This window comes from Lemur catta, chromosome 10 (genome assembly GCF_020740605.2).
Source record: "Lemur catta isolate mLemCat1 chromosome 10, mLemCat1.pri, whole genome shotgun sequence".
In the NCBI taxonomy this organism is placed as follows: domain Eukaryota; kingdom Metazoa; phylum Chordata; class Mammalia; order Primates; family Lemuridae; genus Lemur; species Lemur catta.
This window is the reverse complement of record NC_059137.1, coordinates 81,973,886-81,997,499: the sequence shown is the minus strand read 5'-3', so window position 1 is coordinate 81,997,499 and position 23,614 is coordinate 81,973,886. Positions and strand designations below refer to the sequence as shown.

General features: G+C 46.4%; 1 protein-coding gene across 10 annotated transcripts in view; it reads left to right on the top strand.

Moving 5' to 3' along the window:
- Nucleotides 1-23,614, top strand: part of DAPK1 (death associated protein kinase 1) — a 181,243-nt gene that overhangs the window by 104,397 nt on the left and 53,232 nt on the right. For all 10 annotated transcript variants that reach the window (XM_045563753.1, XM_045563755.1, XM_045563750.1 and 7 more), the window contains exons 4-11: nucleotides 15,842-15,980; nucleotides 17,207-17,336; nucleotides 17,499-17,547; nucleotides 17,636-17,662; nucleotides 18,152-18,304; nucleotides 18,659-18,704; nucleotides 19,724-19,813; nucleotides 21,448-21,540. In XM_045563753.1, coding sequence (XP_045419709.1) covers nucleotides 15,842-15,980; nucleotides 17,207-17,336; nucleotides 17,499-17,547; nucleotides 17,636-17,662; nucleotides 18,152-18,304; nucleotides 18,659-18,704; nucleotides 19,724-19,813; nucleotides 21,448-21,540 — 727 coding nt within the window. The remainder of the gene's footprint in view (nucleotides 1-15,841; nucleotides 15,981-17,206; nucleotides 17,337-17,498; nucleotides 17,548-17,635; nucleotides 17,663-18,151; nucleotides 18,305-18,658; nucleotides 18,705-19,723; nucleotides 19,814-21,447; nucleotides 21,541-23,614) is intronic.

Here is a 23,614-nt window from a genome sequence, read left to right as displayed (position 1 = left end):
ATACCCTGGCTAGATTTAGATCCCCTCTAAAACGAAAGACTGGGGCTCTGACACTTTGGATGACAACTAAATGGAGACAGAATTCTTTTTGATTCGGCCTCTTATGAGGCACCTGCATGAATACACACATTGGGAGCATGATGCCTTGATGGATTTGGCAGGGCCTCATTGGAGAGGACCCCATTTACAATTAACTGTTTATGTGCTTGGGGCAGTCCAAGAACAGAAAGGCGACCCACTACACATGTCGGGGGCTACCTTCTGATGATTGACAGTTTCACTTGGATGCCTAGGCTTGTATCGGCAGATATCTTTTCAGGCTGGGTAGAGGTTTGTCCTATCCTGTCATCAGAGAACGTCTGAGGTTCTGAGATGGGCTCCTACCGGGAACTGCTGGCCTGAGACAGGGCTGTCACCGAGATCCTGTACACGCACACCAGCACAGAACAGGGACAGGCCTCAGAGGACGATGGGATAACAGGCATCAGCAGTCCAGGGGAAGAGGCCATGCAGATAGAGAATGACGTGCTGCTGGTGGATGCCGTGGACAGACAGCTACAGAGACAGCTCAGCAGCTCCTCCTCCTACAGCAGGGACATGAGCAGGCACCTTACTGTCGAAAGGATACAGGATCACACTCCGTGGAGCCCTGGACATTTCATAATGGTGATAATGGACCTTCCTTTGTAGGGGAGGTAACCCAGCAAGTAAGCAAAGCCCTGCACCTGGAATAGAAATTACATACATCCTGGAATTGATACAAGAAACCCACCTAAAGTGAGACAGGGTGTTGCCGCTTGCCCTCCTCTGGATGAGGGCAGCCCTTTAGAAGCAGGCTTAAGTTAAGCCCCTAAAAAAATAGCTTATGAGAGACCCTTCCTAACACCCCAAGGCAAGTATGGTAATATAACCGTGAGTAAAAGAAAACGGAATAAAACATAAGTCAAATGAGTGGGTCAGGTGCTGACCACTGTACTTGAGTTTGCCTCTTTCAGGTCCCTGCCCCAGCTGGAAACAAAAAAGTGAAAGGGTCCCTGTGAAGTGCCTCTCTAACAAGTCACACCTCGTTGAGATTGTGAGAAGTGAAACCTTGGGTCTGTGTTACCTAAGTAAATAGGTGTAGCCCCCAGTGGAGGGGCCAGCCTTTAGGCAACCTAAGTATCTGTTTGAGAAAAAGGGAAAAATGAAAATGTCGATATTTTCACCAATCTCTCTTTGGTTGTTTGTTCTGTCTATAGGATAGAGGGACAACTCTACTTAGTAAGGATTTTCCTGGGCTATCACTACTCTTCTGTTGATCTGTCTCACTGCCGGGTGTGCTATCCTAAACCTTGTTTGGTGCAAGTATTTCTGTACACGATTTCTGAATTTGCAGAAGCCGGTCTCTCAGACCACCTACAGGATGCAACTAACAGCTCTTCACTCAGAGGTCCCACGTTTCTTTCTTACCCAGCTCTGTATTAGACACCATGTGTGACAGGAAGGACCCACAGTCCCCCTGGTGTCTTAGATACCAAGCGGAGTAAATCTCTCTTATCAGGCGTCCTCCGTCTCGCCTTGTCAGTCCTCATGGTTGTAGTTGTTGCTTATGCCCTTTTTTGCTTGGTAATCTATTGTTGTAAATCTACTGCCAAAGCTTTATAATGACATAGATAAGCATAAACCTTCCTTCTAAAACATCGCCCCATTCAGCAGAAAGTAGCTCGATGACTGCGTTGCCCCTCCTCCTGTAGATATGGGAGGGTGAAAATTGACAGTGGGGAACATGTAACAGAAAATGGCCTGAAAAGGGGTAAAAATGGTTTCTGTCTCTTCAAAACCCCCTCACCCGTTTTGAGAACTAAAACCTGCATCCCTGCCTCAGGCCAGTGGTCGGGAGGGGCAGGGGAGTGTCCTTTGTTCTTTGTGCCCCAGGAGATGGCTCAAGGGAATTGTCCAGGAGGAGGTCACGAGATTGTCTTAGCCAAAGATGGGATTATGGGATTAATCAGAACCTTTAAAAGCTCTGTACCTCTGCTCAGAGGGAGGATGTTGGTACTTTGAGACAGGAGTCTGCCAACCTCCTCATTTGCCAGCAAATTAATAAACTCCTCTTTCCTTCTCCTCAAAAAATAAATAATAAAATAAAAAAATAAAATAAAATAAGATTGTGGTGATGGTTGCATAACTCTATAAACATACCAAAATCAGTTGAGTTGTACACTTTAAAAGAGCAAATTGTATGGTATGTAAATTATATCTCAGTGAAGCTTTAAAGAACTTTTCTGATGGCTCCCTCCTTCCGACTGAATGAGGCCTACAATTCATAGAATGGTGTAGAGTCTTTGAACCCATGTCCAGGCCCTTCTTTATATCCATCCACTTCTCATCCACCCCCTCAACCTCTGCCCCTGATGCTCCACCCACAGAAAACCTCTTGCCATTACCAGATCATACCTTGTCCCCCTGGAGAACTCCTACTCATATATAAAAACCCAGCTCACATGTCGCCCCCTCTGACTTTCCTGCTCCAGTTAGGTTTAATTGCTTTTGTAAGTGTGTTTTCATCGCCTTTTAGATGTGTGTTGATTACAGCACTCAGCATACTATGTTTTAAATGTTTATGTTTCTTTCTCTTGTAAGTAAGCGGACTATAAGCTTTCCGGGGGTGTGCAGTACTTTGCTTGTCTTTAAATGCCAGGCTTCTAGGCGAGGACATGAGTGCTGGCACACAGTCAGTGCCCAGGAAAAGTGGCTGAAGTTGAATTCGGTCACAGAGACTGGCTGGAAGGTGACAGTACCAATCCTGAGGAAGAGCAGTGAGGAGACTTTCCAGGGCAAGGACCGTGGGGATGAAGAGAGGAAACAAAGCCATAGGCACTGCTTCCAGAAGACTCCACATTGTTTGTGGCCTGCTGTCCTCTGAGTAGTCTTGTCTCATGGAAACAGGGCAGTTTGTCAGCTTAGTTAATTTCTACCTTGGGCTTGAGAGGGTTGGGACATAGGACCCTGTGTTGGGTGAGTGGGATGGGAAGGAGCTGAATAAGCAGCAGTCAATAGAGTTCCAAGGGACAGACATTGAGAACCTATTCTATGTCTGGCTTTATCATGCTGTAGGCCAGTGACAATCAGAAGTGGGTGGCTGAAAATAGAGCTGCTGATCGTCATTGGCATCTGGAATGGTAATACCCATCCCATAGCAGGAACTCAGCAAATATTTATTCAAAGAGGGAAAGAAAGAAAGAAGATGAGCTCTTTAGACAATCAAAAGTCCCCTTTGCCATTACAGTGTTCTCCCTGGCGCCCACCCTGCTCAACCCTGGCATGGCCCCAGACGGGCTCTGCTGCTGAGAAGACCCGATCTCAGCTGGATCTTTCTTAGTGGCCCCTGGAGAGCAGCGCTCTGCTCTCAGCCCCCTCTGCCAGCAGAGCAGTTACTGCTCCCCCTCCCTGGGGGCCCCTCCTCTCTCCGGGCGGTTCTTTAGAGCTCCAGGGAGATGCTGAGTTAGAGATGACAGCCTCACCACCTGCTGAGTGAATTCCAGCTCTTCCAACTTGTCCATCTCTTCCTCCTCCTCCAACTCTTCTTCTTCCTCCTCACATACATCCTCAAACCAAGGGGAGGATCATTCTGCTCTATGCCCATTAAAATTGCAATTCTCCTCATCTCGGGGGTGGCAGCATTGTCCTTCCGATTGGCTGTGCCCCTGTCTGATGGGCTAGTGGGCTTTCTTCCCTGGGTTTCCAGGTCATTACCAACAATCGGCAGCTTTCACTTTGGCCCTTTCACTGGATCGGCAGGGAGAATTAGCCCAGTCGAGGAGGTGGGTCTCTGTGCTTCCCTTGATAACAGCCTTCCCTTGTATCCAACTAGACGAGGTGGGTTGATTTTGGAATAAACCTCCCTCTCTGGCTGTCCAGCTTGGTTTACTTCCCGCAGGCCTTTTGTTCCAGTGCCAGTTATAATTACCCAGGCCGAAGGGATGTCTGACTGCCCCTGCTTTTCCGTTTGCCCCACTTTCGATTGGCCTAATTACTTCTGCGGGTCTCCAAAGCTTGGAGTGAAGCCATTAAAGTAACAAGAAGCTTGGCATATGCTGTGGCCATTCTGACTGGTGGGTGCCTCTGCCCCTTTGCATGAGCATTTTCTTCACCCCAAGGAATTTGCATGGACCCTTGGAAGGTGGAACTACAGTTTGTCTCTCGGCCCCTTTCCTACCCACCCTGCCTCCCCGACCACATTGCCTAGAGTAACACTTGCCGTCCATTTCCCACACTGGTACAGCGTGCATGGGACATAATCATTTGTATGGGGTAGACAGGTGAGGCTAGCTGTGGCTGGAGATGAACACCCTCAAGGGCCAGCCAGGCACCCCAGGGCCCCATGCAGACACCTGAGGGCTGGGGCTTGTGAGTCTACACACCTGTATCCCATTCATGGTGACCCAGTGGGTGGGCTCAGCCATGCCCAGAAGACCATATGTTTCCTAGTGTACTTCCTGTCTGAACCACCTAGTCCAGATTCCTTACATTGGGGGCGTCTGCATGAAGCATTTCTGCATCTCTTGGCCTCCCTAAACTTCCCAGAGAGGGGGCAGTCTCTCTTGTCTCTCCTGTGTATCGCCCTCATTGTTGGTGTGCCACGTTCTGAATATTCTCCAGACTCTGCATCTCTCTTAAAATGTGGAGCCCAGGACTATCTGCAGTCCTTTGGATGTTGAACAATGAGGGGCCCCCACCTCATGCTTCAGGTCTTAAATCTTCATTCACTGCATTCCCAGTGCAGGTAGCTAAGCACCCACTCTGGCCCCGAAGATCTTTTCTGGCATGCCAGTATCTGGTTTTTCTCATCTGATTTTGTTTATGATTTCACCTGAAGTGACCACTTTGACCATCCCTCTGCACCCTTCCCTGCCACTTCCCCACCACCCATTAGCACTGAGGCGTGGGTGACTCCAGATCCACAGCTCCTCATCCCTCTGGCCTGGAAACCTGAGGTTCCCCACACATCCCTGCTGGGCTCATCAGGGCATCCGGGCATCAGGGCTTTCTCGCATATTAGCACCTCTCTCCTAGGGCACCCTCTAATCTCCTGGAAACACTTGGGAAGCACATTGAGCCATCTTCCACAAAGGCTTTCATTCTCGCTGCCTCGCACCTTTCTCCTATTTTCCTTCTTGAGTTGATAGTCTCCGTTGTTTTTGTTTCTGGGGAGGTTTCTGGGAGCCTCAAACAAATTCTGCTTTCATCTTTTTGGAATATTTCATCTGTTTGGAATATTTTTACATGACCTCCCCCATCCATGTCTCTTTCCCATGCCCCCTCCCTCTCTTTCCCCTGTGGAAACAAAAATTCAAGCAGAGAATCAGAAAATGCAGATGCCCACTGTTGGGGTGGGAGGGCCGTGGCTTCTGTGAATCCACTGTAGGTGTGACAGCCACCTACCCAAGATGTCCTGTAGGGTGTGATGTGTCACCCCACTGCCTGAGCAGCAGGCCCCAGTCACTCCCAGCACAACCTTCCAGGCCGCCTTGTCCAAAAGGCTGCCTCTCACAAACCACGTCTCTGGGCCAGTGGCGGGTTTTCAAGAGCTACATTCATTTTGATCTATCCAGTGGGTGGAGGGAAGGTAGATTCTGTTCCCCGAAAGAGGAAGAAACAAAAACTGTTTTTGGTTTGTCGGCTTGTTTTATAAATGCCTCATTATACTCCATATAATGCTTCCTCAATTAACAAAAAAAAGTTTTTTGTGTTTTTTTTGGATCACGTCTAGCTGAGAATGGCAGCCTCCTGTTTGAAAATCTGCTTCAGCACACTGCCGCTGCGTGGCTTGGCCCTGAATTTGAGCACGCCGCCGCTTAAGTCAGGGGCTTGGGTAATCATATCAGGGGACCACTGCAACTTGAAAGCACAGTCGTTCATTATGCTGCGTTGGCAGCTGCTTCCGCCTTCTTAGCAGCTTGAGTAATGTGGTCCAGCCCTGGGTCCCGTCGTGCCTGCTGGTGTTGATAAATCATGACGCGTTTTCTTTTCCCCGGTTCAGCATTCTGTTTCCATCTTGGATGCTGAAAGAAAGCCATGATTCTGCCTTTTCATTTATGAATGAAAGTGATTGCTTTAAAACCCTCATTTTTCCACACTGGCTGTTCTTTAATCCAACTTCACAGATTAGTCCGCCATGACTATAGAAGACCAGATTTTTGAGGCCAGAGACCTTCTGGGGATCCTACATTATTTGCAAGTATTGGTCTTTTCACAGGGTCAGAATCCTCCTTCTCCTGCCACAGCTGGCAGAGCTGGCAGAGCTGGCAGGTTTGGTCTCCTATGTGTCTAGCATTCGCCCCTAAAACAAGGTTTTCTATGCCGATAACAAGTCTGTTTCCTCCCATCACTGGAGGTCCCATGTCAGCCTGGGTACAATAGAACTGAAATAAAATTGCTTGTTGTTCTTGGAGAGGTTGGGGACCCAGTGGAGTGGTGACGTGCTGGGCTGGAGGGTGGGTTGGGAGTGGAGGTTTTATTTCTCAGAAGTTTCTGGGCTTCCAAGAGGAAGGATTTGTGCAGGAGAGTGAGCTGACATTTCCTGCGCAGTGACTGTGTGTTGTGCTCTGGGCTCAGAAGCGCTTTTCATTTGATCTCATTTAATGTAGAAACCATGAAAAACATCCATCTCTGTAGGAAGCTTGGCCTGTAGAGAAAAACCCCTAAGATAGGAGGTAAAACACTTTCCCTATTCCTGAAAGGGAACTCAAGCAGCTTTATGTTCTCGGAATGATAATAATTGCCATTTGCTAGGCACTTTTATGTGCCAGGCATTGAGTTAAACATACTGTGTACATCCTGTCATTTAATCCTCACAAAAGCCCAAGGAGGCAGGGTTCTGAGCTTCTATTGCTACATGGAAACCACTCCAAAGCTTCCTGACTTAAAATGGCAGCAGTCATTTGTTTTGATCGCGAATCTACAATTGGGATAGGGCTTAGCAGGGACAGCTCATCTCTCCTTGCAGCCCCAGCTGGGGCGGCTGCCTGGGGCTGGAATATGCCTTTCTGGGGTGGTTCCTTACATGTCAGCAGTTCAGTCACGGGGAGTCTCCTTTCTAAGATGGCCTCGCACACGACTGGCTGTTAGCTGGGAGTCAGTTGGTTCCGCCCCGCATGCACCCATCTGCAGTGCTACTTGGGCCCCCCCACAGCATGGCAGCTGGGTTCCAAGGGCAAGTATTCCAACACAGGACATGGAAGCTGCCAGTCTCTTAAGACCTGGGCCTGAAAACGGACACAGCATCACTTCTTTCATATTCTCTTGGTCAAGCAGACACAGAGCCTGCTCAGATTTGAGGTAAGGAGAAAGAGACCACAGCTCTCTGGGTAGTGTCAAAGGATTTGCACTCATCTTTATTCTAGCAGAAGTGCGGAAAGGCTGAGTGTCTTGCCCTGGTTCACACAGCGAGCACGTGGATAGGTCCTCTGTGGTCTTCTTTCTTGTGGAGTCTGTGACACTCCTGAGTTGGCCTGAGCACCTGCCAAAGCCAGTTAATGGTAGGAAAAGGCACAGAAACCTGAGCTGAAGTCAGTGAAGCAGATTCTAGAAACAACCCTAGGTCACTGGACCTGTGTTTGAAATTGACTTCAAGAGCAACCCTGGCAGAAGCCCGGGCTGGAGGAGAAAGCCCTGGGTGTGTGAGAACCACCTTCTGGCATGGGAAGGTGTCTGTGCAGGTCACAGTGGCTTGTAGTCTGTGACCTGTGTTGTTCTTGAGCAGTTGACAAACACAGGCCAAAGCCTGGTGCCTATGTATATGTAGTCCTTGAGGCAAGAATTTTTACACTTTTAAAAGATGTTTTAAAAAAAAGCAAAGAAGAATATATAGCAGAGTTGAATAATTGAGCCTCTCACACAGAAAGAGTTTGCTAACCTCTGTTCTAGAAGGCAGAATCCGGACCTATGTGACCAGAGGTAGAATTTTTCTAACTGGACTTGTCCATCAGTGGAACTCAGCTCGAAGCTGAAGGTTCTGCATGCAGATGGCTGTGCGTATAGCACTGTAGTCAGTGGTGTGCTGTTAAGTGCTTAACAACCAGCTCTCCGCTCGAGAGAGGCCCTGACTTCTTTTCGTGGTATAAATACTCCCACCGTAGCCAACTTCCAGCTGCCAACACGGCATCACTAAATGTGGAGTGGGGAAGAGGTGCACATAACAGGCTCTCTCAGTAGCTCCGGCTTCCCACCGTGACGGTTTCAGGGGATCAAGAGTGTGGAATGCTGCCTTCAAGTAGCTCCCAATATAGGCACATCTGTGGACTTGGGAGTGAAAATAGTACAGGGAAAAACTTGGGAAATTCCATCTGCTAATCTGGGCTCACAGGCAGCAGCCATCAGTAAGATCCACAAGCCCAGAAAGATTAAATACCTTGCCGTTGGCCGCGAAATTCCACCTGCTATTTCATTATCTTCACATTTGTTTTAGAAAAATCTCAATTTCTGCCAAAAGATTGGTAAGTTTGACTGCATCCAAGTTTTAAACTTCTGTTTAGCAAAACATCACTTTAAGCAAAGTTAAAGGGCAAATGACAGATTAGGAGAAAACAGTTAGAATATATGAGATCAAGGTGTAGTATCCAGAATATGTAAGAAGCACCTGTCAGTTAAAATTAATAGCAGTGACAGTCCAGCAATAATATGAGCAAAGGACGTGGACACAGTTTACACCCGCTCAAGCATAAACAGCCACCAAACATGTGAAAGATTATCGGTCTCACTGCTAAACAGGGAGACGTGTGCTAACATGCTGATCATTTTTTTCGCTTATCAGATTGGCTGAAGGTAGCAATACCAGACGAGGGAGGGTGGAAAGCCAGAGCAGCGTTCACACCAGCTGCTGGAGGATGTGAACGGGTGCAGCATCACTTACGGCCAAACGGAACCTTCACCGGAAATCCCAAACAGAAGTGTGCATCACAGGGCCTAGAAAAACTGTCACGTTCTTGGAGTAGGCAGGTGCTCAAGGAAGCATTGCCTTGTAGTTTGGATGGTGAAAATTTGGAAACAACATAAAGGCCAACAGTCAGAGAGTGGCTAAACACACTCTGATCTAGACGTCAGATGAACATTAGGCTGCAAGGAAAAGGAGCAAACAAGGTATTTTGTTGGCATTGCTGAGGCAAAGGAGCAAATTACAGGTTGATGCATATAGTCTGATGCCATTATGTTCTTAAAATGCACATAAAGCAACACCATGTAGCTCACGGCTGTGTAGAAAAGGTTCTGAAGGGCCGTGCACCGTGTTCATGATGGTGCATGTTTTGGGGGAGGCAAGAAGGGGGAGGGCCAGGACTGGGGAGAAGGGGAGGTGGTCAGAGGGACTTCAGTTTTATAGATGAATGTTTTAATTGTTTAAAAGCAGAATATATTTTTCAGAAACCAAGCTAAAGTTCAGTTCTTCCGACACGGAGCGGCTGCCGTGAAGGAACCCGCCATCTCCCGCAGCAAGCCCAGCCCCGGCGGCTTGGCCGTGGGGAGGCTCCCACGTGGGGGAGGGGTGTCTGAGTGTGGTCGCTTCAGCCCATGAGATTGACCCTGCTCCTGAGGGCTCTCTCTCATCACATCTGTCACCTCCATCTGGCCTCAGGGTCCCCTTGACACTCTTGCCTAAGCAAGGAAATGCTTTTTCCATAATTTCTTGTTGCACAGTTGGGACAACTGAAGCGTCTTAAATAAGACTTTACTGAGAGCTGAGAGTGAAAGGAAGGAAACAGAGAGTCACATGAAATTGATGGTCTTGCTCCTAAAGTCCAGGGTTCCAGTGCCGGCCTTGGAATTGCCAACACCTCCCCTACTCAGCCCTGGCCACCCTCCCCTCTCAGGCCACTCGTTCTGCCCTCTCCCCGTGGCTGCCCTCAGGAATATCTCGACTCCTCTGTGTCCAGACCCAAGAGGAGGATTCAGAGAGGGTGTCTCTCTCCCATGGAGCCAATGCCACCTTCCGGCTCACCTGTTTCCTGTCCGAGAGCCAACCTCTTCCCCAGAATTTTGGCCCCAGGAATGTCCATCCATTTCAGGAAAACCGAACTCTTCAGCCACAGGAGCATAGGTGGCCTTAGTCTGTTGTCAGTGTGAAGAGCACATGAGAACCCTGTGACATAAGCCTAGTGTCTGGACAAGGGCCACTCAGCTACTCAGAGAGTAGCTTCAAGGGTTTGTCTCGCCCAGAGACCTGTGGTTCGGAGGAGTTGAAGCCAAGGCCTGCTGCATGGAATATTGACACCCTTCCTCTGTGCCAGACACTCCTATCCTAATCGTATTATCCCCATTAATCCCATTAGTATAATGGACAGTAGGTATTAATATTCCTATTTTATGGACAAGGAAACTGGACCTTAGACAGTAACTTAACCTTTCTGAGGTCACAGAGCCCTGATTTAAACCCAGCTGCCCTCCTCCAATGCCTCTTAACCTTCGAGCACTATTCTTCCCTTGGGGATTTTGTTGTACAGACCTTTACAGAGGCTCCTTCCTGTTTTTTGCACAACCTCCCTGGGTAAAATGAAAGATCCCCCCACTAATGAACTTTGATTGCCAGGTATTCATTTCTATGAAAATCCCCAGAACTCCTTTTAAGTTGTTACTTGAACTTGAATTTGAGGTGAAAACAGAAATGTATTTTCAGATACAGCTTGCATTTTGGATTCAAAGAAGGTAGGGCTAATTCAGAGGAGGCCTGAAGGTTAGGAACATCTTTGAAATTATTCATTTGAATTGGGGGCAGCACAGTCTATAAGCAAAAAATGGCTCAGACCTGCTGAATCTCTTTCCAACCTTAAATTCACACCTGTTTCACAAATGCGAAAGGAAATGCATGGTGTTTCATCTTTCCCTACATGTGCCCCAGCTTCAATTTTGCTTTCAGGAAAGTCCTTGGGGTCCCAAGAAATTGAAATTAGAATGTGAGAGGTGAGAATGTGAAAATCCTCAGGGCTTCCCCTAGATTAACAAGAAAGAACATTCAACACACAGTGGTGACAGTGGAGCATTGAGTTTTAATTTTAGGTTTATTTAGAGGCAAAACTAAGAGGTCATTGGATACCATCTTGCTCCATCACACTGTGTGCACCCAGGATAGTTACGTTTAAAGGAAGAATCACCTCAAAATGTTTGGGAAAATTACTTAAGCCCCAAGGACAGGACCAGGTATATATTTCTCACCCACATTTTTTGACCTGTATTTAAAAACCTTCTTTCATAGGAGAATCCAAATACAGGACTAAGAAAAAACTTTAGTGAATTCTAATTATCTTCCTCTTTTATTGCTCGCTTCTTCTTGAGTTGCTTTAGCCAATTGGTGATATTTTGTTTGCAGCTTGTAAACAGTTACTACCTGCTATGAGTTGGATTGGATACTACCCACTCCCCCCATAAAAATATGTTGAAGTCCTAACCCCTAGGACCTCAGAATGTATTTGGAAATAGGCTCTTTGCAGATCTAATCAAGTTACAATGAGATCGCTAGGGTGAGCTCTAATCCACCGTGGTGTCTTATGAAAAGAGGGAATTTGGGCAGAGATGTGGACATGTGCACAGGGCAGCCTATGTGAGGAGACACAGGGAGAATGCCATGTGAAGGTGGAGATCGGGCGATTGTCTACAAGGAACACCAAAGATTGATGGTAAACCACCAGAAGGAAGCTAGGAAGAGGCAGCAAAGTCTTCCCCTAGAGGATTCAGAGGAGCGTGGCTGTGCCAACACCTTGATTTTGGACTTGTATTCTCCAGAACCGTGAGACGACAAATTTCTGTCGTTTTAAGCCACCTCATTTGTGGTACTTGGCTAATGTAGCCCTAGCAAACTAATATACTGCCTCTACCTAACCCTTTATAATTATACATTTAGGATGAAATAAGATCGGAATTTTCCGTTCCTCTGTCACAGAGTGATATTATATTTCTCAAAGATGGCTTCAGTGTTACCTCCTGTCCTACATGTTCGTCCCTTGAAATTCCCCCATCAAGAGGTGGGTTCTGAACCCCCTTCCCTGGAGTCCTGGGTGGGCACTTCTGATGCCGTGTGACTTCTCGGGCAGCTTCCACCCTGCTGGCTGGGACGCTTGCCTTGGAGTCCTGACCTGCCTGTGAGCAGTCCACTTGTCTTGAGGCCACTGTGCTATGAGGAAGCCCAAACTAGCCCAAGTGCAGAGACCACATGGAGACATGAGACTACAAGAAGAGAGGTGACCAGACAGGCCCCAGCCGCTCCAGGGCCCTTGTAGTTTCAGCTTCAGCCATTGTCTGATTGCAACCCCATGACAGACCCTGAGCCAGAACCACCCAGCCAGCCCTTCCTGAATTCCTGATCCATGAAATGATTGTCATGTTTAAAGCCACTGATGTTCTGGGGCTATTTGTTACACAGCAATAGACTTTTTGTTACACTGCAATAGTTAGTGTGCTCTGTGCTTTGGATTGGTTACTTACTCTTAATTTTAATTTTTAAAATGGATTACATTATTATTTCTGATTAAATAGATTTATATTTAGAGCAGGCAGAACACAAGCACCAAATCTCAGTGGCTTAACGTAGTTATAGAATTTATTTCTCAATCACTCAATGTCCCATGTGGTTGTGGCAGGCCCCACTCAGGAAGCTGGTCCTAGGAAATTGCATTAATATTTCCCTTAATTATTGTGATGTGCACTAAAGTTATAGAACCACTTGACTCAGTTGTTCAACCTTCTCATTGCAACATTGAGGTCCAGAGAGGTGATGTGACCTCCCTACACCCCTTCCAACCACCCACAACTTGAAGCCAGAGTTGGAGCTGTGGGCCTTCGTGTGAGGCCCATGCAGCCCTCTGGCCATGCCACTTCCTAGGGCTTTGTGACCTACCAGGCCAGGTCCCCAAGAGTGTGTCCCAGAAGAACATTCGTGGTACTTAATTTGTTCCCCTGGCTCCCAGTTCACCAACCACACAGACTTGGTCTGTGACACCAAATGGGGAAATGCAGTCCAGCAATGCAGGGTCCTAACGTTTGCTGTGAGATGGGCCTGGTCAGGCAGTGAGTGTGTCGCCCAGAGTCCTCTGTGGTTTACATGAGGGCCCGAGCTGGTCCCGAATCAAGCCCTGTTTTATCTTGGGCAATTCTTAACAACAGTCAAGGACCCTCTACATTTAATTTAGCAACTAGCATCCTGTGATACCTTCTTGTACGTTACTCAGAAGACTCACTTGGTTTTTAAAGTGTCCTCATTACATTTTGTTATGGCTAATTTTTAGGGAGGCTTCGGTGGTCGTCAAAGGCATGGGAAGGAGCAGGAAGCTTCATACTTTCCGGCTCTCGTGGTAAAAACCGGGAGTGCTGCTTAGCATGCGTCTCACAGCGCTTCCGTGATAACTCGGGAATTGAAATCACTGACTCAAAGGCCTGATAAAGGAGGTCAGACTTGCTTTCTAAATCTGCCGCACAGATTGCTCATCTCTCCTCCCATCAATCTCCTTCTCTTAGGCAAAATGTAGAATTTGGAACAAAGAGGAAAAGTACCAAGGTTTTGACTGATTTCCTTGTTAATGTTATTCTCTCGTTCGCAACAACATGTGTGCATTTGAGTTTTGGTTCTAATCATGTGTATAAAAGTGTCTGCGTGGGAGAAAAACCCTCAAGGCATTTTCTACCTTCTGAGATGTGGGGGAGTGAACAAGGGTAAATTCTTGAACAGTACTTATCGTGCTCCTAAATCTTCAAGGACATCATTTGGTTTCAATTATTTTGATTGATGGGTAAAGATTTTATAAACAGAGGTTCATGGCAAAAACATCTGCCTTGCTGCATGGCATGAGGGAGGATGAGTATATACGTAGGGATGAAGGGGGATGAGTATACGCACAGGGCCTTCAGGGGGCCAGATAGGGGGTCCTAAGTCAGTGTGATAGGGGCTCCACTAACCCTCCTAGTGACTAACTGAATGGTTTGGCTTCCTGGACAAGCCACAACGTGGACCTCTTTGTATAATAACAACATGAGATTTGAACAGGGCCTCGTGAGAGGGGTGGGTGAAAGAAAGTAGAGGACCAACTTGTGCCCCTTTCTCTCAGTCTTGATGAGGCACTGCCACTTTGCAGTCCTGGTCCCCGACTCTGGGGATTCCAGGGTTGTTCTTCGTCCTCACTCCTGTGGTCAGAAAGCTGTGGCATGTGGCATCGAGTTGCTCAGCACTCAAAGACTGAGTAAGGTACAAGGTGAGCAGGCCAGAGCAGGGCAAACCTGATTTCTGTTGGCTGAGCCCAGTTCAAGATGGTGAGTGTTCTCTTGCCGTGTAACAAACTGCCCCAGAATTAGTGGGGTGCAGATTGTGTTCCCTGGGACACAGACTCTGAGATGGAGAAGAATGTGCAGGGTGGTTATTAAGAGCTGTGTCTAGGATCAAGACTTGGAGAGGAGGAGAAGGGAGCAGGAATGGGTGGAGGACAAGTGGAACTGCCTTGCGGGCCCAGCGACAGCCCCAGCTGGCCAACAGGGAGTCCCTGGGGACTGTTCACAGGAGGGCCCGATCGATTCTGCTAGGCCCTGGAGAAGAGTCCCAGGGATGGGAGCATCGCCTCGCGCTCCGGATAAATCAGGGGGCGGCCCTGCAGCAGGAGCATGGGATTAAGACTTGGGAAAATGGTTCGCAGTTTTTGGTGTGCTTATTAAAAATGCTAACACTCTTGGGAACCCTCACACAGCAGGTTGAAAGTGAAGTCTAGAATGTTCACTTTTAAAGCATCCTCAAGCAATTCTGATGCCAGTGGACTCTAGGCCATGCTGAGACAAACACCGTCTTGGAGGGTGAAGGGTGGGATCTGAAACATTTTTAAGAAAAAAGATTTTTTGTCATTTTTGTCTTACCTTACGAACACCAGTTTTCTTCCTCTGAATGGATGTAGATATGTAGGTATAATGTTTATGAAACTGTCTTACCCTAAGAAAGATAATGAATATGACAGTTATGTACATGATTGTACTTCACTATTATGTTGTAAATGTAGGGTTAAACTTGATAAGGATTAACTTATAAAAACTCTTAGTAAAAGTTCCCGGTTAATTTTCATTAATCACCACTCTGGAGTGTTTGGGAGAAGTTTGTATATCCATCCACTGTTTTGAGCACTTGCTGTGTACCTGGCACCATACTGGGACTGGGGGTATAGCAGTGGCCACTGAGGTGGGGGTGGCTGACCTCTGCCCTCCACAGCTGACAGTCTGGCCAGGGACGCAGATTAAAAAATCCTTAACCAACCACATACATTTCAGTTTTGTGTAAGTTTATTCTTATTAATTAAGGTATTTGTTAAGTTCATTACTAAATGTAGAATTTTATAAATATGTTAGTATTTACATATAAACCAATACTAAACAAAAAAGAAAAGAAACTTATCAGACCATATATTGTGATTGTGAGTTTTAAAATGTTGACGAACATTCAGATTATAAACTTCTCAGCTACTCTGTAATTGAGATAGGAAGATGTATTCCGTAAATCATGTACAAGGTTGGTTTGCATTTTTTTCCCCATCAGTAGAATTAAGACTTCCCTTCTAAATATGTTTAATTAAAATGTTTTAAAGACACACTGATTTATTTCCCCCAAGATGTCTCGTCTCTGCCCCTGTCCTCATTTGTGAACGTGGCATCTTAGGACAATGGTACCCAAGTGCTTCCAAGCACAAATGTACCTGAATGCAGAATTCTCACAACTTGCACAGAATTCTTAGTGGTTTCAGCATGCCTTTATGCTATTTTCTGGTCTGAAATTTGAGCATGTCTCATGAGAGAACAAATTGATATGAAACAGAATCATCATCAATAACCTCTGCTTCCGGGTTCTCAGTGTTGCAGGTGGCGAGCTGTTTGACTTCTTAGCTGAAAAAGAATCTTTGACTGAAGAGGAAGCCACTGAATTTCTCAAACAAATTCTCAATGGTGTTTACTACCTACACTCCCTTCAGATCGCCCACTTTGATCTTAAGGTACGTTGTGGAGTGTGAGCCAGGTAGCAGCTTGTGCAAGCCACAGCCTTGGTGGTTTATTTGATAAGAAAAACTGGGGCATCCGGAAGAGTTGCCTTCTTTCTCCTGTATGGGCATAACAAACAATTATCGGTATAAATCAGCAAGCAGGTAGTACATGTATACCCCTGGGATGCCTAACCTTTTTGGGGAGGTAGAAGCTTAAGATGAGTGACTATGTCTGGACTAGTTGGGGAAGAATCAAGTGGTCTTACCAGCAAGGTCTTTAAGCAAAGGGGTTGCCCTTGGTTACTGGGGCATTTTCGTCCTGGAATAGCCAGTGGCTGACGCAGGTTCCTCTTGTGGCTCTGGGCATGTTAAGACAGAAGGTGTCTTGAACTCTGTCCTGCTGTTGATGCAAAGGCTTATGGCACGACTCTGTCACCAACAGTCAAGCAAACAAAACCCTGAAATTGGCTAATTGTGGTGTTTGCCTGGCTGCAGGCAGGGCACTGTGGGAGATGACAAGGTGTGTCAGTCATACTCCCAGCTGTGACAGAGGCATGGTCTCTGGGAAGGAAGCAACAGGAAATGGCAACATCACAAAGCTCTATTTGAAGACAGTAAGGAAAGATGTGGAATGATCCTGACCACTGGAGCCAGGGTCGGACTTAAGAGAGGATTTTCTCTACACTCACTGTAACTGGATGCCAACCATACCCCACCCACACACACACACTCACTAATACACACCCTGAAAGTGGCTTGCTGCAAACTCCTGTGGCCCTACCTGGTGTCTTGTTTCTGGCCCTGGGAGCTGGAAATGCCAAAGAATAAATGCCCACAGACCCAGCTCTTGGCAGAGGAGGACGGGGCAATGGTGGGTAAAGACCCCAACTCCCGCATGCTTCAGGTGGAATAAGCCTGAGCCCTGCTCCTCAGAAGGATGGCATTGCAGTCCTCCCACCTTGATGGGACACCTTGCCCTGGCTTCCTCCTGTTTCCGGTGCCCCCTCCCCACCAAGTGTTCGTGGCATCCCCCTCAACAGGAGCCACTCGCCCCTGATCCTTGCCACAGGCCTGCTTCGGGGAGGACTTGCCCAAGACTGCTCTCTTCCCTGGGGTTCTCTTTCAATCACCTTTTCTCCCTATTTTGGGTTCTTTTTTTTTGTAGAATGGAAGAACTGTTTTGTTGTCCTCAGCATAACATACCATAGCTTTTTATTTCTCTCTCTCTCTTTTTAAAGCCTGAGAACATAATGCTGTTGGATAGAAATGTCCCCAAGCCTCGGATCAAGATCATCGACTTCGGCTTGGCCCATAAAATTGACTTTGGCAATGAATTTAAAAACATATTTGGGACGCCAGAGTTTGTCGGTAAGTGTCTGCGCTCCTATGGTCATTTACATCTCGTGAACGTTATGCTGGGGGATCTGGCCTGCTGCGAGACCATTTCCTTGGCACGTGTTTATGGTTGTTACATGAAGGTAGGGTCTTTTACTTCCTCCTCAAGCTAAATGAATGTTTATTTCCTCTTAGCTCCTGAGATAGTCAACTACGAACCTCTTGGTCTTGAGGCGGATATGTGGTAAGGAGCATGGCCCTGGGTTGTTATCTTTCTGATTTATTCTACTATTCTTCTGACAAGTTTTTGTTTTGTTTCGTTTTGTGTTTAGGAGTATCGGAGTAATAACCTATATTCTGTAAGTAGCAAAATCCGCAACTCGTATCCTTTCCTCCCCTATGAGACCATATGTTTAATTAACCATTAAATGTGCTGTGTTGATCTCTTCAGCTTATGCATCCTTTTATGTAAACATACTCATTTTACACCCCCAAAACATGTTTAGTTTATACTAATTAAACATTTTCTCCTAATTTGAAATGAGTCATCAGAAACTGTAGCATAATCGCTGAAAGAAAGCATGGCTGTCCATCACTGCTGAGAAAATAGGTTTCTTTTAAACTACGAGACACTGTTCCAAATTAACTTGTTAAGTGAATCTTTTGCATTAAGCTGAAGCTTTTGTTTGTGATAGTTAAATGCCTTATGAAATATAGCCGAACTCTAAAGTGACTACCCAAGCACCAGGTTGTCTTATTCCACAGTCCCCTTAGCAGATGTTATAGGAGCAAAATGACAGCACAAGGGGTCGTCATTAATATTCTGAACCCAACTTTATTTCTAACAGCCTAAGCGGGGCCTCCCCGTTTCTTGGAGACACTAAGCAAGAAACGTTAGCAAATGTATCTGCTGTCAACTATGAATTTGAGGAAGAATACTTCAGTAATACCAGTGCCCTAGCCAAAGATTTCATAAGAAGACTTCTGGTCAAGGATCCAAAGTGAGTGTCCCCTGTCCCTGAAAGATGCTCAGCCATGGCCTCAGCTAGCCAGGGGCCAGCACCTGCTCTGTGCACGCGGCCACGTTTCCCAGACCCTGGGGGTTCCAACTGCCAGAGGGCAGCATGCCACCTGAAATGCTTCAGAAAACATACGCAGGGCCCTTTGCATTTGCCTAGGCAGTCCCTGCGGGCACAACAAAATAATCACAAAAAGACCAATGTCGTTTTTGGCTGTCTTTCCTAAACTGCATTTTCCCGAGTGTCTGCATGGTAGACCCAGCCAACACAGAAACAACCTTAGTATTTGCTGCTATGGTCACAGCATTTTTTCTTTCTCTCCCTCTCCCCTGAAAGGAAGAGAATGACAATTCAAGATAGTTTGCAGCATCCCTGGATCAAGGTAAGTTGCGTATTGTGTCGCTGTCTAGCTCATTTTCTAAATGATTGGTTTGAGCGCCCTGGGAGTCATTTGTCCTAGAGTACTGCTAACCACAAGTTACACCTAGAGTATTGTTTGCCACTGATGCTGTATTTTAAGACAAACTGACATATGAGACTGTATCCTAATGATCACCAAGGTGGAGGGAGAGGGGTAAGCCATCATGAAACAGAACTGTAAAAGGTCAAGTCCACGCAGCAGTCATGTTTGGTTTGACCTGTGGGGCGCTGGCCCAAACAGAATTTTTTTTTAAATTTGAATTAATTTCCAGCTTGTAAATGTCATATGAAATCTGTATTTCCAGCTTCTCTTGAAAAACCTGAAGATCTGCCAACAACTGAGCACAGGTGCCTTTGCACGAGGCCACATGGCCACCCTGGCATATTACATACACCTTTTCATTACCTGCCTGGCCCTGTTGGCATTTGGATTAAAGTTGCTTCAGCCCAGGGCAGAAAGGACTAAGGGTGGGGAAATATGACAGTTATAGAATAAAATCATGAAATGAATAAGTAGGCTACAAAAGCAGGTTCCGGGGCAACAGTCGCCTAGGCTCCCCTGGACGGCCCAGGCTAAGTGCATCTACTGGAAAAGATGCAGTAGAAGGGAGTGACCGACTGTGCCAACCTCTGAGGTCCTGCCCAGCTCTAAATTACTTGATGGTACCCAACTTCAAATGCCTCAGAACACAGCTTCACCATGAATCTTGCCATTCCCAAGCGGTCAGCATGAAAAGTTGGCTGCAAGCTCAACTTCTCCCCAAGATCAGTCTTTGTGGATTGTATCACACCCTGCGACATAAGAGTTAGCCTACTGAGACCACATTCTTAGATCTTGCGTGTTGTCCCACCTTGTCATTCTAATTTGGTGAAGTGTCTATGTAAGCATCCTGAATAATGAGAACTTTCAAAACAAGTTGTCATATAACACATTTCTGTCATTCGAGAGCTCTAAGTTTTTTTCTTGGACTTTCGTTTTAGCCTAAAGATACACAACAAGCACTTAGTAGAAAAGCATCGGCAGTAAACATGGAGAAGTTCAAGAAGTTCGCAGCCCGGAAAAAATGGAAAGTAAGATTGTTTGACATGGAGGGTTACCAGATTCTCTCTCCTCCGTGGAGCTCTGTGTGGTCAGGGCTCATCTCTCCTGACACTGGCAGTGTGGAAAATGCATCCTTTCCTCTTTTTAATTGACTCTGTCATCTTCTGCACCATTACCCTGTTTTCAAAAACAAACAAAAACAGTATTTCAGCCCTATTTAACTCATATTTTCAAATGTAATTTTGTACTATTTATCAAAACCATTCCCAAGACAAATGTTCAAGTCAGCACAATAAAATTATCGTGAAGTCTTTTGCTAATACCACAAGTCGCATTTTAAATAAATTCATTCTTTGTGGTAAGCAGCATGAGATCACATTTATAAGGGAAGTTGTGTACATGGCTCTCTACACCCAGCCTTTGTCTGGAAGCAGTTGAGGAGCGGGTGAGGCAGCACCGTGAGCATTTGCAGTGTGGCCTCCTCTTCCTCAGTGCACAGGGCCTCCACCGGGCTGCGTGGGAGAGGGCTCTAAAGGCAGTCCAGACGTCTGGGAACAAATCAAACTTCAAGGTTCAAAAGGTGATGGGATGGTTTCGTTTCCTGTGCCCAGGGCCACGTCAAACCCAGAAGAAACGGATACCTGCCGTGTCTCCCTGGCACTGGGCCAGCAGTGTACCTCATTTTCACACCCACCAAGTCTGGGGTGCCCTGATTGGGATGAGGAGGACCACAGCACTACGTTCTCAAAGGAGCCTTTAAAATTAGGCTTAAAATATAGAGAGAACAGGGGCCGGGCGAGGTGGCTGTAATCCTAGCACTCCCGGGAGGACAAGGCAGGAAGATCACTTGAAGTCAGCAGTTCGAGACCAGCCTGAGCCAGAGTGAGACCCCCATCTCTACTAAAAATAGAAAAAATTAGCTGAGCAACTAAAAATAGAAAAAAACAAAATTAACTGGGCAGGGTGGCGTGCACCTGTAGTCCCAGCTACTCGGGAGGCTGAGGCAGGAGGATCACTTGAGCCCAGGAGTTGGAGGTTGCTGTGAGCTAGGCTGACACCACGGGACTCTTGCCCAGGCAACAGAGTGAGACTCTGTCTCAAAAAAAAAAAAGAGAGAGAGAACCACTCTGCGTGTCTCTCACTTTCATTCCTTAACTGTTTGTTTCTGCCTTTGAGTGTAAATGCAGAGATGTTTGTTCTGTGAACTAAGGGGTCCCCACCTGTTGGTTTCAACAACTGTATGCGTTTTGATTATCACTTGATTATCACATTAGCTACCATTACTGCCCACGTGGCACAGAGGACACGTAGCAAGGTCCCTGCATACGGTGCTTCTCCATGGGGAAACCTGCAAGGGTTTTGTAGGGTAAGTTGCATTCTGCAACAAAGTACAGAGGGAAAAGGGATGCAAGGTGTCCAGCTCTGTAGTTTAATAATGAAATGCAGAGGAAGAATCTCTCTCTATCCTGTTGTCTTGATTTATAAGACTTTAGAACTATTCTTTAAGCAAATAGATTCCAACCTACTTTAGGATTGCCCACCCCTGAGGCCTACACACTGTCAGCAATGAGCACTGTCGCGAAGACTTTGTCGTTTGCACGAATTTGACTATTGTTACATAAGCCCTCTCCTCCTCTTCCCCTGCCTTTTTTCTTTTTTAAAGCAATCCGTTCGCTTGATATCACTGTGCCAAAGATTATCCAGGTCGTTCTTGTCCAGAAGTAACATGAGTGTCGCCAGAAGTGATGATACTCTGGTAAGCAAACCGGTTTGCCTTGGTGAGCTGCTGTCTCAGAGTTGTGTGTTTAGGATGTTTAAGTTGTTCTATTTGTTCAACAACCCAGAAAACCTGGAGTCGTGGAAATGCCAGGCCTGTTCTTGCTCTTCTCAAGGATGGGGTTGGGATGGATGATTTGATGACCCTTGTGCTTCTTTTCTCCTCTTTTCTCGTTGATTTGGTTGGTTCTACCCCACTCCCACCACTATGACCTCTAACACTACCCTCTGTCTTTTTTTTTTTTTAATTAAAATATAAGAGTTCTTTATTCTGGATAGAAGTCCCTTGCCAGATACATGGTTACCAAATATTTTCTCCCATCAGGTGAGTTATCTTTTTTTTTAAAATTCTTATTTCAGCATATTGTGGGGGTACAAAAGTTTAGGTTACGTATATTGCCCTTGCCTCCCCACCCCCTGAGTCAGAGCTTCAAACATGTCCATCCCCCAGACAGTGCGCATCACACTCATTATGTATATATACACCCATCCCCTCCCCCACCCACATCTGCCCAACACCCGATCAATGTTATTCCTAAATATGCTCTTAGGTGATGATCAGTGGAACCAATCTGATGGTGAGTACATGTGGTGCTTATTTTTCCATTCTTGGGATACTTCACTTAGTAGAATAGGTTCCAGCTCTATCCAGGAAAATACAAGAGGTGCTATATACTACCCTCTGTCTTGATGTGCGCGCGCCCATACACACACACACACACACACACACACACACACACACACACACACACACACATTTTGGTAAGAGAGGCAAACCAGTCAAGAGGAAAGAGCTTATTCTAATTTGCATGAACTAAAATGAGAGCCTCTATAGCCAACGACATGGGAGAAACTTGGATCACAGTAATACAAAAAGCAGAGACAACCGCCACCCCTCCCCCACCGCGCACACGCTGGCAGATCGGGACAATGCAGTGCTGCTCGCTCGTGTGTCTCGTGGTAGACCAAAAGGCCAAACCCACTTGCTTTAGTGACATTGTGTTAACTGCCCAAGAGCCTTGAGCTCTGCAATTTTTCCCCCCAATCCAAACTGAAACTTAATCACAGATTAGCTCTTCAGATATGACTGGATGCATCTGAATTCAACCAGACCTTCCCCTGACAGTCCAACAACAGGGCTCTGTTGACTCGGGAGGTAAAGGGGACTCCAGGAAAGGCAGACACGGGAGTTCTGTGGGAACCACCCTGTCCCTGTAACCGAGCAGTCAGCATTTCCTGGGCGGAACCCCGACTCCAAGGGCGGGGATCACACTTCAGCAGACACCAGGGTTCTTTTTTTTTTTTTCCCCCTGAAATGAATGGCTTCACTGAGGCTCCAGGTCTCACCTTGTGGAATAAAATGAGGTGGGAGATGTTTAAAAACAAAAAGGCGAGGGAGAGAAACAAGTCAGGCGGGGAAGAGAGAACAGGAGGAAGAGGAAGGCTTAGTTTGGGCATTGCTTGCGGGTTGCAGTGGAACCAAGGAAAAGATAACAACTATGAATCAAAGTGAGATGATCAGAATAATTAAAGTTTGCAAATTAAAATCATCCTGAGTAATCACTTGGGGAAAAAATACATGTATCACAGTAAAAATTTAGGGTAGAAGCAGGACCCAGAATGCTGTGGAAACTTCAGCTGGGAAGGTCCCTCCTAGAGGTCAGCTTCTCTCGTCCCCAAGTTCTGCTCATCGTGGGACGTGCCATAACTGCTTTTTTCTCCATTCTCCTCCTTTATCTTTTTTTTTTAATTTTTTTTCCCCTGACTTCGACAAGCATCAGAATCCTCCTTTCTCTTGATTTTCACGTTCATGCAAATGTCTCATAGTCATCAACTTGGATTGTGATAGAAAAGGAAAACCAGTGGCATTCTTAAACGTGTATTCCATACAAATAGTATTAAAAACCCATGTGGAGCTTGTTTAGATTCAGATCTATAGAAAAGAGAAAACAGTTCAGAGAAATTCTCTTTCCATTCTGCACCCACAAGCAGAGGCCCAGCCTCTGTAGATTCGCTTTTCCAGATCTGAAATGTCAGTAGCCATTGAAGTCCAG